The sequence below is a fragment of the Crinia signifera genome, chromosome 7 (assembly GCF_055691185.1).
Source record: "Crinia signifera chromosome 7, ASM5569118v1, whole genome shotgun sequence".
Taxonomy (NCBI): domain Eukaryota; kingdom Metazoa; phylum Chordata; class Amphibia; order Anura; family Myobatrachidae; genus Crinia; species Crinia signifera.
In genome coordinates, this window is record NC_139223.1 from 129,551,010 (window position 1) to 129,567,461 (window position 16,452).

At 41.8% G+C, this 16,452-nt stretch overlaps 1 protein-coding gene across 1 annotated transcript in view; it reads left to right on the forward strand.

Annotated features, from left to right (window-relative positions):
* The window catches only part of LOC146020580 (unconventional myosin-X-like), a 121,945-nt gene that overhangs the window by 51,634 nt on the left and 53,859 nt on the right, over nt 1–16,452 (forward strand). Inside the window, exons 6-11 of the mRNA XM_083153812.1 lie at nt 2,801–2,929; nt 5,860–5,984; nt 9,387–9,400; nt 9,487–9,571; nt 12,859–12,962; nt 14,743–14,872. Of these exons, the coding sequence (XP_083009938.1) occupies nt 2,801–2,929; nt 5,860–5,984; nt 9,387–9,400; nt 9,487–9,571; nt 12,859–12,962; nt 14,743–14,872 (587 nt within the window). The remainder of the gene's footprint in view (nt 1–2,800; nt 2,930–5,859; nt 5,985–9,386; nt 9,401–9,486; nt 9,572–12,858; nt 12,963–14,742; nt 14,873–16,452) is intronic.

The window sequence follows — 16,452 nt, forward strand, 5'->3', positions numbered from 1 at the left end:
TGTATAGTATTAAGACCTCCAATGTGCATTCATCAAGAGATTGAAGGATGAAATGCTAAACTTCTGCCTCTAATTCCAAAATACCAAGGAGAAATGTGATATTGGGGAAAGTTTCCAAGCCATATTTAGAAATCATCCTGCTCCCCACCTCACTGCAAAACTGTGTTTACTTTCCACCAGTTCCCTTTGTACCAGCAAGCCAAGGAATATATAGGTTGAACACAAAGGTCTGCTTTATTTAAATGTAAACTGTTTGATAAAGAACTACTAAACAAGTAAGAAAAGGACAGATAAAGTATGGTGGGGAAAGAAAAATGGACTCGCTAAGCAATATCACCGTCTGCATAAATTCCACATGAGAGGCAAGCTGCCAAGCCATCACTTTGCTGTTCTCTTCTGACACCAATGGTCTCCTCTGGGCCGGTGGTGCAGCTGACACTAGGTAGGTAGAGTCAGCGTATCCTGTGTATTGGAGAGCAACCTCCAAGATCTAAAAGCAAATAGCGAATGCTACTGTTCTTTACCACCATGGATAAATCAGGCGCCAACTAAAGGAAAGTCAACCCTCCCCTAAACCACAGCTATATACTGCCCTCTCCTAAGCACCACCTACCAACAACCTCGCACAATTGCCAGTATCCTATTAGACCCGATGGAGTACTGCTTGCGGAAATGTATTATTATGTTATCACTTTTCCTATTCTATTGTCTTGTGGGAAAACCTCCCAATTTTTCAGATGAGAATAAAATATTATATATTATTATTATTGTTGTAGTTTTTATGGGGCCACAAGGGTTCTTCAGTGCCTAACAATACATAAATAAGTAAAAACAAGAAAATAACGACTTACAGTACAATGTAATTTAGGACAAGTACATGGTAAATAAAGACAAGAAAGTTGCATCGGGGTTCAGGACACTGTCAGCAGCCCTCCCTCCCAACGGCTGGTGAACACCTGCGTTTTCTGGGGATGCCTATAAAACACCTGCGGCATGCCCGCTGGGAGTCAATCAGTGAGCAAAGGCTAGCCTTCTCTTGCTGCTCTCGGGCGGACAGCTCGCGCATGCGCACTGTGTACCCTGGGCATGATGATGATGATCGCTCGGGTTGCGGATTTGAAACCCAGCGAGCGGGTTTGAATGACCCACATATTCACAAGATATGTATGTTACTAAGATAGTATGCATATGTCCTATAATGTAAGTGGAATTACTACATTCCCATAAGGAAGTTACAATATTGCATCCGTATGTTTCCTGTAACATCTGATGTTACAATACTGTATGTCCCCAGGGGGAAATATTAAGCTTAATTCAACTGTTTCAAAGATTAAGTAGTGTTTCTCAAACTTTTTTGAATCACAGACCCTAGAGTATCAGTAACTTTGACCATAAATTATTTGATTTGGTCCTAGACCGCCAATCGGAGGCACTCCGTGGTGCCTAGGCACACAGGGCCTTATTCTAGTTCACTCTTTCTGACAAAATCCTTCTTAGATGGACAAAACCATGTGCACTGCAGGTGGGGCAGATGTTACTTGTGCAGAGCGAATTAGATTTGGGTGGGATTTTACTGCAAAGTGAGATCTATATTGCAGTGTAGAAAAAAAAGCAGCCAGTATTTACCCTGCACAGAAACAAAATAACTCGCCCAAATCTAATTCTCTCTGCACATTTTACATATGCCCCCTGAAGTGCACATGGTTTTGTCCATCGAAGAAGGATTTTGTCAGAAAGAGTGAACTAAGGGCCACAGTTTGGGAATCACTGGATTAAAGAGGAGATGCAAAGGTGCATACACACTGGCTACTTTTGTCCAGCGTGTATGCAAAGCGATGATGGGGGATATTGCTGAGCTGAAAATCGCTCAGTGCATACACACTTGAGTGATTTTCTCCCATCCAAGTGCTTTCCGTGGGGAGGGGTGGGCTGCTTTCCAAAGTAGTAGACTGTTGGAAGCCCTCCGCTCCGCTGGTAATACTAGCAAATGAACGGTGGCAATGACCTGTGAACACAGGGCGGTTTTGAGCTGAAAAGCAGCACAAAGCAAAAAAGTGAGCTGCTTTCCGCTCAAAATTGCCCAGTGTGTATGGGGGTTTAGGGTTGCAAGAGCGTATTGGGTTGGTTTTTTGAATATTCAAAAATATTTTCTTTCTGAGAATTTCAAGCACATTTCCATTATAGGTTCTCTGGGGGAAAAATTGAAAGTGTCTTTAAAGAATCTAAAAATAATAATAAAAACAATATTCACGTAATCCCCAAACCTTCTAATTAGTAGTTGTGTTATGTTGTAGATGACCACTAAATAATAAATATAATTTCCATGTATTAATTTAAATGTTGTAATTGTGCTGGAAACTGTATAAATGTTTCTGAAATTATTTTTAGCTCTGTGGTTACTTATTGCTGGGCGCCATACCCTGCAGTGTGGGTGCATTGTCTGCATAGTCAGGGATTTACCCAGCATTTGTAGTAGCAATCATGAGAATACAGTGCTGATGATCATGCCAGTATTGTCCGTCTTTGTGGTCTCATTACAGTGCCCCATTTATAGGTAAAATTATTAGCGTTCCTTTTTGAGACTAGACCAGTTAACAATACATTATAAAGTGTTAACCTCCTTTTTAATGTGTTCTATGTTTCTGTTCAGGCTATAATACAGTAGCTTCTTTATTCCTGTTTGTACTTTTAATTGCACAGTGATAATTTCAGTAGAGAAGAATAGATCCTGTCCCAGTTAATGCATTGACGTCGCCCTTCGCAGTGCTTGGTGTTCTGAATTCTTTCTGTCCCTTTGCAGTGGAGAGAGTGGGGCTGGCAAAACAGAAAGCACAAAATTGCTGCTAAAGTTCCTGTCGGTAATGAGTCAGAACTGCGCAGGAGGAGGAGGCAATCAGACACACGTGGAGGAAGCCATCATGGAGAGCAGGTCTGGTATATGTGGCTGTTCTTCTTACACGTGTTTGTATGAGACAACTAAACTATTGATTTACATTTGCTAGTGTTTGTTGGCAGGGATTCCCAGACATCTTGGCCACGCCAATTTAGCTTTTGTATGTTATTTTAAATACATTTACTTACCAAAGCTTTAAGCAATAATTCCATTGCTTCAATTCATTCCCAATGGACCGTTCCGATGAATTTGCGCACTTGCATTAAGCTGCTTGTGTTGCTGGGCTTGATAGGTTTGCTGTTCTATACCGACAACCTCCCATGTGGCTGTCCAAATTAGCTCCTTCATTCTTCCTTGGGATCCCATAGAATACTCAGAAGACTTCACTGCACATATGATAATAGATGGTGATATCTTCTGATGCTATATTTCAGCATGGTCAGTAATGATCCTAGTAATCCTTATTATTGGGTTCATGATTGAGCCTGGTGATGCCCAATTATTGCAGCATTACAGACAGATTACATATAAGGCACTTGTTCTATTTGCCTTCTGTCCATCATGCCTGTGTGTATCCCAAAGTCTAGTATCTGACGGGAAAGAGAAGATCGCTGAAAAATAAAATAAGCATCTTGTTAACAATGCTATAAGAGATTGGTAGGAGGGAAATTGTCTTAGTATCCCCTCAATAACACCTCTGGTGGGGGAGAATCTATTAAGTGTGAGACTGCTCACATGTGGAAGATTCTGAGGGATACATTTATTAAGATAGTAGTATCTCCTAATCATCCTAATTTTCGCCGGACCATTTTTTTGGCAGTGTCTTAAGTAGATTTGGTGGGCAGAGCAGTGGGGAACATACATTGAGCACAGCGTCTGTTTCTGGAGACAAAGCGGTTGGGGGCATGGTACTGGCTATGATCCCTCAACAGCGAAAATAGGGCGTGGCCTTGTAGGAGCACAGTAAGCATGGACCACTTCCCCTTGCTGCTAGACCACGCCTGCTAGACCACGCCTCCAAATTTCAGGCACAAACCTTCGGAGTCCCGATTAATGTTTCCACAATTTGGGAGATATGGTTATATTGAAGATGAGATTTTGTCCATAGCTAAATAAGGAAGAAGTAGAATTTGATTGGTTGCTATGGGCAACATCCCATCTTCAATAGAACTTCGACCTTGGTAAATTTACCCCTGAGTTGGGTGTTAAACATAAAACTAAGTATAGGGACACCTGAACATACCATGGTGCAATGCAAAGGGTGCATTTAAAAAAAAAAAAAAAAAAAAATTCAGGGTAAAAGCTGACTGCCTTTGCGGGTGGGTTACCCGTTTTTATCACTATATTTTTAAATGTTTTACATTGCAGTGTACATCTGCCCCACATCCAGAGCTGCATGGTTTTACCCAACTGTAAAGTTACTTGCTCTTTATTCTTTGGTTCGAACTCTTCCCCTTCGTATGTACTTACAGTAGGGATACCCTACTCCTTTTGCCTTAAATGTGCAACTGTTTTCCTCCCTAGATGTAATGACATGTATTAGCATGTTTGATTCTAGTGGAACATTGTAGCTAATCTCCCACTATGCAAAATTGCCAAGCTCTTACTGTAGAATGTGCAGATTATGATGTACAGTATACCAGAAATAACTAATTTGATGTGCAGTAATAGACAGGGCTTCAAGCGGTCCTTGAGTGGTGATGAAACTAGTTTCCCCTGTCATCTAGCCCCCAGACCCCCACCCCGCCCTTCCCTGCCCCTCCCCACACATTAGGCGGAGCCTCAGACTGTGCTAGGGGTTTTTGCTTCCTATATTCTATAAAGGGAAGGGATAGTGGTCTCACAAAGAAGGGGTGTGGTGACAATCATAATGCCACCAATATATAGTACGTCATACAGGGGCACAATCATAATCGCATTACACTGCTTAGAGTAATCCTGATTCATATTTCATATTGCATCACATAATACTGCACCTTATACACATTTCGTTACTCAGTAACCTCTTATTCACCTTATGCTACACAATAATACCCCTTAAGGTGCCCATACACGTTACAATTATTGTATCCAATATTGGATACAATATCGCATTTCATCGCATCTCGGTTTTGCGATGAGATGAGATCTAGTACAAAAAGTATGTGCTGCACATACTTTTTTGTACTAGATCTCATCTCATCTTATCGCAAAACCGAGATGCGATATTGTATCCAATATTGGACACAATAATTGTAACATGTATGGGCACCTTAAGGGGTATTATTGTGTAGCATAAGGTGAAGAGAGGATGTTTGACAGACACAGCATGTGGAAGGGGTTGGGCTGCATGTGGAGGAGAACCATGGAGCCACCAGGACCTGAGGAAGGTGACACTTGCATCGTATAAATTATCAATTGACGTGGGTGGTGGGGTGGGCTTTTCTGTTGGAATTACTGTGCAGGACTATGGTGGAGGTGGAATGATTTCTCCAATCCACCTCATCCCCCAATAATTTAAACCCATGAGTATTGATATGTATGTATGTATAAAATAAGTCTCAGGGAACATCTTGATGGCGGCAGTTACTATCAATAGGCAACAGAATACCAAACAGAGCTGGACATGTGTACATACAATGGCTTATTTACTCATCCACATTATAATGTATGTGTAAGAGGTGCACTTATACAAGAATTCTTCATGTAATGCTCTGCTGCTAACCCTGCTTATGATGGCCATTTGGAACTATACATTATTATGCTTATTATCTAGTGACACTATGTTGTGCATAGTATAAACATTTAGTGCATGAAACATGACTTTGAATATTCCGTTGTTTATATAAGCTTGCAATGACCCTTCTTATACATAAGCACTGAAAAGTTATAGTTTATCTGAACCCCACTCGCCCAAAACCCAAAAGGAAAAAAAAAATATATATAAACGTTCGTTCATTGTTGTAATCTAAATTGTTTTTCCGTAGCCCAATCCTTGAAGCTTTTGGAAATGCCAAGACTGTTTACAATAACAACTCCAGTCGTTTCGGGAAATTCGTGCAGCTTCACTTCTCGCAGCAGGGCCACATTCAAGGCGGCCGTGTGGTGGACTGTATCCTTCTGACTGGAAATGTGGTATTGGGTCCCATGCTGCGTGCAATAAAACCTATTTATGGTCACATAGAGAACTAAGGAACTAAAATAATTTAGTTAATCTCACATGCTGGGAAACGGCAAAAGTAATTTTCACTTTCTAGATAAACACCGACAAGTAGACCATAGATCTTGTTCCCTATAGAACACAGCAGGACTTCCTTGCAGTGGATGAAGACATTTTTAATTTACTAGTGCTTCTGTCCCTCCATCCAAGTACCTTGTGACTCCGTAAGGTTATTAGTGAATTGATAGGCTGAATGTCCAGGTCATTAAAATTACCTTTTTCACTGTGATACATAGAGAATGTGGTCAGAAACCTTGGCAGTTGGGATCCCATCAGAATTTTAAGAGTGGATTCCTATAGTCACAACCGCCCATTCACTCAAGGTGAAAGCATAGGTCCACTTTAAAAAAAAGAGAAAACCTAGAAATGCATTTTATTGCACTTGTACAGATGTAAACAACCGTTACATGAGTTACAGATAGCTGTTTTACACTCTAACTACATGTAAGACCTGATCATACAACAATGATTGCTAAAACCACTCAGGACCACCACGGGCAATAAATTGCTATGTAAACCTGCACTGGACCATTATGGTTAAGCCCCGAATGGGCAGGAGCCAAATTGGCAAAAGATTAAATTACCACACTGATTGCCGCTGGAGGAAGGACTCTGGAATGAGGTTCCAATCAATCCAAGAAAGCGAAGTCCTCAATAGAGATCCTGCATCAACATCCAGGTGAATTGTGGTGGTGATGGTGTGGGATGGTGGGGGTGTGGGATGGGAGGAGAATGGAGGGGGCTCCAAGAAAATGTACTATGGGAATGTCCAGAAAATTGACAGGTGATGAGTAAAAGTATGGAGTCCTTGTGGAAGGTACCTCAGGTCACACTACGGTTAATTTTTGGTACAATGGCACAACTTTCATTAGGCAGGTCTACTTTGCTGGAATTCCTCTTAGACGTTTCGGGAGTATATGGAATAACACTGCTTTCCCCTGGTGGCTCCACACCATTGCAGGGAGTCGGATACAAAACTTCCCAGTTGGATATGACCACCCAATCGACACTTAATACAAGGACTACAAACGTATTTTCAAGTGCTTAAAATCCTGTAAAGGCAGAGCTGTTATGTGGCGGTATACTCTCAGCTATGTGTTGGTATACAGAAAATCAGTAGCAAGGCTGGGTATGGGTCAACAGGCCTTAGGTTCTATTCTCTCTCCATGCCCTAGTGGATGGTAGGGCATAAAATACCACCTGACGGCTCAATAATAAAAAAGGGAAAGCCCCATGTCGACCTTTTGACTGACACAATGTTTGTGTCGACCTATTGGACCTGTTGACCTTAGGCCTGTCGACCTTTTTCTGTGTCCACTTAAGGCTTGTCGACCTTCAGTGGTGTGGACCCAATGAATGTCGACCTTAATGATGTTGACCTAGTGACCGTATACAGCAGGCTCACAGTTTATTGCAGCTAGCAATATATATGTATCCCTAATGTCTGAGCGATCCTGGTCTATTACTAAGAGCTTTATAGTAAAGTAGATATTCTTGTGGTGTGGTGAACTGAAGAGTGCTCGTTCAATTACAATAAATAACACATCTAGGAGGACATTTCACTACATTACAGGGGATTATCTCAATTAGCCTAAGTGAATTGATGCTCAGTTTTAAAGTATAATCGTGCCAACCCAAATAATGCCTGCCTTTCTAAATGTAAGTGGAACTACTTCTAGAAACAGAAGAGAAAGGTGCCATCACTTGCGCTACGGAAGTGTAAATGAGGAAGAGAAACCTGTAACAGCCTTGCATTGTCCAAGTCATGTGATTAATATTTATGTAATTACTTTTACTGAACCTGTGTAATTAACCCTTCACTAAGCTACACGAGTGTAAACCTGCCTACATACATATACACACACTTTATAAGGTTGTATTATGTTAATTAAATTCACTATCCAACGTAGTCTTACTTGCCTACTCTATCAGAGAAAAAGCTGTTTAATGAACAAAGTATGGTAATCTTTAATTAAACAATATAAGGTACTTGTTTCCTAGCACGGCGCCCACGATTTTGATCTTACAGCATCTTATACATCTCATCGCATACAATATAGTGGCATGTGATGCGATTTTTAATTATACAAGCACCCAGATGGGTGCTTACAATGTTAAATGCACCCCCATTGTGAACGCCACCCCCACTATCAACGCCATCCCGAAGCGTAGCGAGCCTGCGAGGGGCAGCGGCACGCGTCCTCCGACCTTTTCATACCCCCACTATTCACGTTGGCATGGAGTTGATTTTAGATGGTGTGGCAAGCGCAGCGAGGGGACGCAGATGACTTAACATGTATTTCGCGGGGCTCGCTGCGCTCGCCACGTTTCGGGCTCGCCACACTATCTAATATCAAATCCACGCCGATGTGGATAGTGGGGGTATGAAAAGGTCGGAGGACACGTACCGCCACGCTTCGGTTTGCCGTTGATAGTGGGGGTGGCGTGGACAATGGGGGTGCATTTAACATTGTAAGCACCCATCAGGGTTGTACAATTAAAATCGCATAGCTTGCCATTTGGTGGCATGCGATGCTGTGCGATATTTAATTGTACAATCCGGCTCATTTACCCAATTATCACATCGCATACCTTATGTAGTGGTATGCGATGGGCGCCGTGCTAGGAAACAAGTACCCGATATATTGACCTAAAACCAGGGCCAGCACTACCATTAGGCAGCTGCCTAGGGCGCCGGGATCTGGAGGGGGGCGCCACCAAGTCTGCAAATCAAAAAAATCAAGGATGTCTATGAGGATCGTTGTTGTACTTAATGCAGGTGGCTGTGGAACTTCTAAGGCCTCACCTTTCCCTTGAGACATACTTCTCTACTTTGCTGCCACCTCACACCTTTTTTTTTGTGTGTGTGTGTGTGTGGGGGGGGGGGATAAGATTGTAGTTTTAGCTAGGGTGCTGAGAAGCCTTACATCGGCCCTGCCTAAATCTAATGAGAAGATCAGTATTTTATTTTTGAAAGAAAACCTTTAGAATAGGGAAAATATTTCCACCCCCTTCTATTGAATGATTTTGAATTAATATAAAATACATCAAGTGCAGTCTGTGCTGTCCCAGTTGGTTCATTCTACTACTATAGGGTCAATTTTGTTTTCCGAAGGAGTAGATTTAATTGTAGAACAGTGTGTGACTGCCCTCTTGAGTCTAATTCAAGTAATGAACCAGGTCAGGAATGAAAGATTTCCAGTAATCTGCAGGTGCTGAAACAAACCCAGGGTTGTATCTGAGTTATAAGAAACTTTAAGTCACTGTTACAGTCCTTAACTAGGGGCTAACCAGATTTGTTGGAGAAGGTAAGCTTTGGTGGTACTCTGTTTATTCCCATTTATTTCTGTGTGATTGTTGACAAGTTCTCATGGGGAACTATTTCCACTTCTAGACCCGGGTGACACGACAGAGCCCAGGAGAAAGGAACTATCATATATTCTACGCTCTACTAGCAGGTGCAAGCATGGACGACCGAGGTAAAGTGCATTATTTAATAAATCATTAAGTCCGATGATCTACAGTATCTTCCATTAACTAAAATACTGTGGAGACGTTCTCTTATATTACCAACAATCAACTTCCCTCCATTCTGGAAAAATAATGCCTTAACGACTTATTAATACTTCATTACATTTTTATTAAAGTAGATACTACTGAGTGGTGTGATGTTCTAACCTTTTCTGATCATTGCAGGGTTGCCGACCCTCCCGGAATTCCCGGGAGTCTCCCGAAAATCGGGTCCCCCTCCCGGTCCCCCGGAAGGGTGGGCAACCCTCCCGGAATCTGGGGGACCCCCCTGAACCCCCCGAATCGCGGCATGCAAATGCCGCAATCCGCGGGTCTCAGAGGAGGGGGCGGAGCTAAAATGGCACAATCGCGTCATTTTAGCCCCGCCCCCTCCATGGATATCACTCATTTCTACTATTTCCCGTAGTGGGGGCGGGGCTTAATGACGTCACAGTCAAGCCCCGCCCCCCGATCGGGTAAGAAAAGTCTCCTCTCCGGGCTTCTCCCGGAGAGGAACATTAAAAAGTCGGCAACCCTGGATCATTGATATAACCCATAGCAACCAGTCAGATTTAATTCATCTGACTACACTAGAAAAAGATTATGGGGGAAATTTACTAAAGGAAATTTGTAAAAAATAGGTGTATTTGTATCCAGAAATACACTTATTTTTGACATTTATTATTCCGAAAATACGGCAATTCGTATTCGTATTGATAGCACATCAATACGAGTACGAATTGACGTATTTCCGGGATAGTAAATGTCAAAAATAAGTGTATTTCTAGATACAAATACACCTATTTTTTTTTACAAATTTCCTTTAGTAAATTTCCCCCAATATGTCTATTGATATCTGGTTGCTGAGTATATTAAATAAACGCTATTTCTTAAACTGATACTAAAACATTTTCCTGTATTTTATATAAAATGAATGTAGCTTTCTGCCATAACCTTTTTGGGTTATTTTATAGAAAATGAAGGATTGTTAATATTGTTCCTAAATAAGTGTTTTTCAGAAGCCTATTACTGAGGGAACTTATATCCTACTGTCCTAATAGTTCACAAAATAAAATATACTGTTCATTAGGTCGACCGTGTCTAGGCAAATAGGTCAACCACTATAGGTCGACAGGCATAAAGTCAACACATGGAAAAGATTGACATGCAATAGGTTGACACAGATAAAAGGTCGACACAAGCAAAATATCAACGTGTAAATGGTCATCTTAACTGCATTCCAGTGCAAACCTTATGCTGCTTTCCCACTGCCTAAACGGGTAATGACCCGATATTTGTAAACGGGTCTTTAAATGGCTAAGAGCCATAAAGACCGTTTCCCACTGCAGCTCTTAAATGGTAAATTGCCATTTAAATACAGTTTTTTTTACATTGACATTGTACCCGTTTAAACCACAAAGCAACCCGTTTAAACCCTATAGATTGTAAGCTTGCAGCAGGGCTCTCCTACCTCCAAGTCTGTCTGTTGTTACCCAGTCTGTTTTATCACTGTCTACTATTGTAAAGTGCATCGGAATCTGCTGCGCTATATAAGAAACTGTAAATAAATAATAGTGGTACTTATGAGTTATCCGGGCGCCCGATTTCTAAATCGGGTCGGATCGGGCACATCGCATCGCATCGCATGCGACCATCGGATGCGATGCGATGCGATGACCCGATTTTTCCATAGGAATCAATGTTAAAATGGACAGAGTCCATTTTAAAATGGAATTCAATGGGAAAAAGGGGTCCTTTTCATACCCCTACTATCCAAGTGGGCATGGAGTTGGATATAAACCTGTGGCGAGCGTAGCGAGCCACCGAGCCCGAAGCGTGGCGAGCGTAGCGAGCCCCGCGAGGGGACATAGAATACCGTCCCCTCGCGGGGCTCGCTTCGCTCGCCACGCTTCGGGAGCGGTGGCTCGCTACGCTCGCCACAGGTTTATATCCAACTCCATGCCCACTTGGATAGTAGGGGTATGAAAAGGACCCCTTTTTCCCATTGAATTCCATGTTAAAATGGACTCTGTCCATTTTAACATTGATTCCTATGGAAAAATCGGGTCATCGCATCCGATGGTCGCATGCGATGCGATGCGATATCGCATCGCATCGCATCTGATTGTATGCCTTAACTTAAGGCATACAATCAAAAAATCGGGCGCCCAGATAACTCATAAGTACCATAATAGTAAACATGGGCTGTCCTATGTAGCTTTCACATCACATAAAACATTTTGAAACGTTTTGAAAAACTGTAATTTTAAATGGTATTTTAAACGGGTCTAGTGTTCATATTGCAGCAGATTACCATTTAAAAATACCGTTTAAGTACCATTCACATCACCAGTCAAGCCGTTTAACCTCTGAACACGTTTCTACCCACAGCTTATTTCCTGGTTCAGGGAAGGGACACAAGACAAGGGACAGCCTATCACAGTGCTCTAACCTTTATTTTTTACTAAATACCATTTCAGTGCCATTCAGACAGCACAAAAAACGGCTCTGAATTGGCTTTAAAACGGGTAGGACTCTGCTTTTTAAACGTGTTGAAATACCAGTTAACTTTAAATGGTATTTCAACTATGACACTTTCACACTGCAGCCTTAAACGTTTTAAAAGGCAAAAAAACGGCAATATACCGTTTTAAAAGTGTGATGTGAAAGCTACAATATATAAATGGACTTTTCTTGCCCCACAGGATGTGGTGTGTACAGTCATCAGCCAATCATATTCTTCACCTTTATTATTACTAAATACCATTTAAGACCCTTTCCCACTGCCAAAAAAAGGCTCAAACAGTTAAACACTGCTTATTACCCCTTTAACAAATACCGGTGTTATTACCCGTTTAACAAATACCGGTGTTCACTCGTTGTTAAACGAGTGAAGCAAACTTGAGCATTCACACTGCAGCTCTACCCATTTAAAAAGGCTAAAGAAACAGCAATTTAACGTTTAAGAGCTGCAGTGGGAAAGGGGTATTAGGGACACAGTTTTGGAAAACAAACAACAAGCAAACAAACAAACAAACAAACAAACAAACCTGTTTTTGAATAAATATGCAAGGACTAGTGTGTAACTATATGGCATAACAGCCCAAGAAATGAACCACTTTTAGGTTTGGCTAGGAATTACATTGTAAACTAAGACTGGAAGTTTGCCTGGGAATATTTCTGTACTGTAATGTGTATAAAATATACTTACTAATGGATGGTTAATATTTGGGCTCCTTATTTTTTTGCCTTACAGAAGCACTCTCCCTCTCGGACCCTCACTCTTATCAGTATCTCCGTACCTCTGGTTGTGTGATAGCTGAAGGCCTCAATGATAAGGAAATGTATGACAAAGTTGTGGTAAGTCAAGTAACATTGGGGGATATAAAACAAGACAAGAGAAATTGAAACTGCGCTTTTTGAGGAAGGAAATTACACAATAATTATAACCATTTTGGTACTTGTTTCCTAGCACGGCGCCCCCGATGTCCTTCGTAGGGCATTGCATCACATCGCATGCCCTATAGCCGCATACGATGCGATGCGTTTTTTAATTGTACAAGCACCCTGATGGTTGCTTACAATGTTAAATGCACCCCCACGCCACCCCCACTATCAACGCAAACCCGAAGCATGGCGAGCGGCGGCGGTACACGTCCTCCGCCCTTTTCATACCCCCACTATCCACGTCGGCGTGGAGTTGATTTTAGATAGTGTGGCGAGCCATAAGCGTGGCGAGCGCACGCATATTACTTTACATGTATTCCGCGTCCCCTCGCAGGGCTCGCTGCGCTTGCCACACTATCTAAAATCAACTCCACACCGACGTGGATAGTGGGGGTATGAAAAGGTCGGAGGACGCGTACCGCCACCCCTCGCGGGCTCGCCACGCTTCGGGTTGGTGTTGATCCTGGAGGTGGCGTTAACAATGGGGGGGGGGGGGGGCATTTAACATTGTAAGGACCCATCAGAGTGCTTGTACAATCAAAAATCATATACCATCGCATCGTATGCCATTGTATGGCATACGATGCAATGTGATATTTTATTGTACAATTTCGCATTGCATACCATCGTATACCATATTAAGTGTTCTGGTATACGATGCGATGGGCGCTGTGCTAGGAAACAAGTACCACCAATTTATTAAAAATAAATTTAAATACATTAAAAAACACATTTAAATGAATGAATGTAATACATATTACACCACAATTGTGCTTTCCCAATATTTCGGTACTTATTAAGCGCAGCATTCAGGCAGAAATGAGAGCTGGAACTCTATATTAAATCATTACACAATTTTCCACAGTTTTATTTTCACTTCTTTTTTAATTGGACATGATTTGCATTTCATTGTTAAGCTTGCTACACACCTACAGATTTATCTGTCCAATCTATCTGGTGGGAACAAAAATCTGGTAATGTATGGGAGCACATGAAAATCGGCCACTTGTTTCCAAATGCACGAAAACAGATCAAAACAATTGTTTGGATTAGTTGTGAAATATTGTAGTACAGCTTAAACGAATTTGTCTGAACAGCCGCTGTCTGTTTTCCAGCATTTGGGAGAAAAAGATAAATCTATAGGTGTGTACCCAGCTTAAGAGTCTGCTAAAATTAAACTGCGTCCAAAAAGTGGATTCCTCTAAGTGTGCGCGTCATCAGGCGAAAATGCAGAAGGACTCCCCGGTCATAAACCCAGAAGTCCAGTCATTGCAAAGGACAGCACTTTTTGTAAGAGCCGTCTTTTGAGATTCTATTCTCACATCTAAAAGTACATAACAGTGCTATTAACGTTGGTATGTACCTGACAAGTATCCTTATGCCCTGTTTGCTGGCACTTAATTCACAGCTTCCCTGCAACATTATGTGCACCATAAGGCAAATAAGGAAATATTCTGAAAAAGTAACATTTTTACTAACCTCAACATATTCATTTTTCTTCTGATATTTCTATGTGTTAATGTTGCCTATACCCAAATCTCATAGCCATAATTACTTGTTTCGGTACTGTCAAAAATACAGTAATTTGAAAATGATTGAGGGCATTGTACCTCCTAGGCAGGATGGCCGAATGTTATCGGACTTTACTTTTGGTTGTTCTGTTCTTTGCCTGAGTGCTTTTCTTTGTTCACAGACTGCCCTGCAAGTGATGGATTTCAGTGATGAGGATATCCGGGAGGTGTGGAAGCTGCTATCCGGCACTCTGCAACTGGGAAATCTAGAGTTCATGACAGCAGGGGGCGCTCAAATTACCACTAAAGCAGGTAACTGTCTTCCTGAGCTTAATGTGTGTGCGTGTGTGTGTGTGTGTGTGTGTGTGTTTGTGTTTCTAGTGGTCTCTGATTTTAATATAAAGACCTACATATAATATATGTATAATTTATTATTACTTAGGTGAAGTCTGTGGGTGTAATACATCACGCACTGTAAAAATGTGTATCTGGACTCATGATAGATTGACTCTAGGTCGACAGTCCTAAGGTCAACCCAAATTGGTCGACAGGGTCAAAAGGTCGACACAGAAAAGGTCTACATGAGGCGTAAAAAAAAAAAAAAAAAGAAAGTTGTGCCGACAGGTGATATTTCATGCCCTACTGTCCACTACAGCGTTGAGGGAGAATATCAGTGTGCCAAGCGCAGCGAGGCACCATGCCCGAAGCATGGCGAGTGTAGCAGTACACTTAGACGGTGTCCATACCAACCTATGTCGAAATAGACACCCAAAAAACATGAAAAAGTCATGTCGACATTTTGACCCTGTCGACCTATACATTGTAGATCTAAAATACAATAACCATTTTTTACTTTTATATTGTTCTGGAAACACCGATATAAATGTAAATTACGATAGAAAGTGCATTATCCGTGTGTGTGTCTGTGTGTGTGTTATATGCAGAGGCGGAACTACCATTGCAGCAGGGGCAGAGCATTGGGGTCCGGGAGGACTAAGGGGCCCACTGCTGCCCCTTTCACACTCTTCCTGTCGCCCACTGTTTTTGCTATTCACCATTTACCTCCCCTTGTCACCCCCTGCTGTGTTGAATATCGCAAAATTGGGTTGTGGTGGGGGAGGGGGGCCTAAATTAAAATGTTGCACCTGAACGCACAAGTTCCACAACTGGTTAGATGTATGTGTCCCTTCATTCTGTTATTAGTTCCAGTTTCTATAACATGGCTGCACACAAAATAGAAGGGAATGTAAGTGTAATGTATTTCTAATTATAACCATTGAAACATTACAGATGGTTATATAGGTTGTTAGAAATTTAGACATTTATCTGTGTAGTTTGCCCCCTGCTGCTGCTTCTGAGTATTGCATACTTTTTACTTACACAAGGCTCTGTTTTGGAAAAATGAATTAAAATTAGAGATGTGCGGCGGCCACTTTTTCGGGTTTTGGTTTTGGATCTGGATCTCCCTTCGTGTTTTGGATCTGGATTGGTTTTGGCAAAACCACCCTTGCGGGTTTTGGTTTTGGATCTGGATTTATTTGGAAAAATGCTAAAAATTGCTAAAATAATAGTTTTCAGGCCTGTTTTTGCCCCTAAAGTGTTATTAAGCTCAATAACATTAGTTTCCACTAATTTCTAGACAATTTTGATCACTTCACAGCTCACAAAATCGTTTTCATTTACTGTAGTAGGGCCATAAGGTTATCCCGAGGTAGCTGGATGACTAAGCTAGGCGACAGCAGTGGGCATCACATACATGTGGACCTTACACCTACAACCTGGCACATGTCGGAAGCAGAGCAGCACTACAGGGGCAGACATTGTGGCAGTTTAATAACCCCCCCCTTGTAGCTGCACTCCTCTTTTAGAACCTCCACACCATTAGCAAGAGA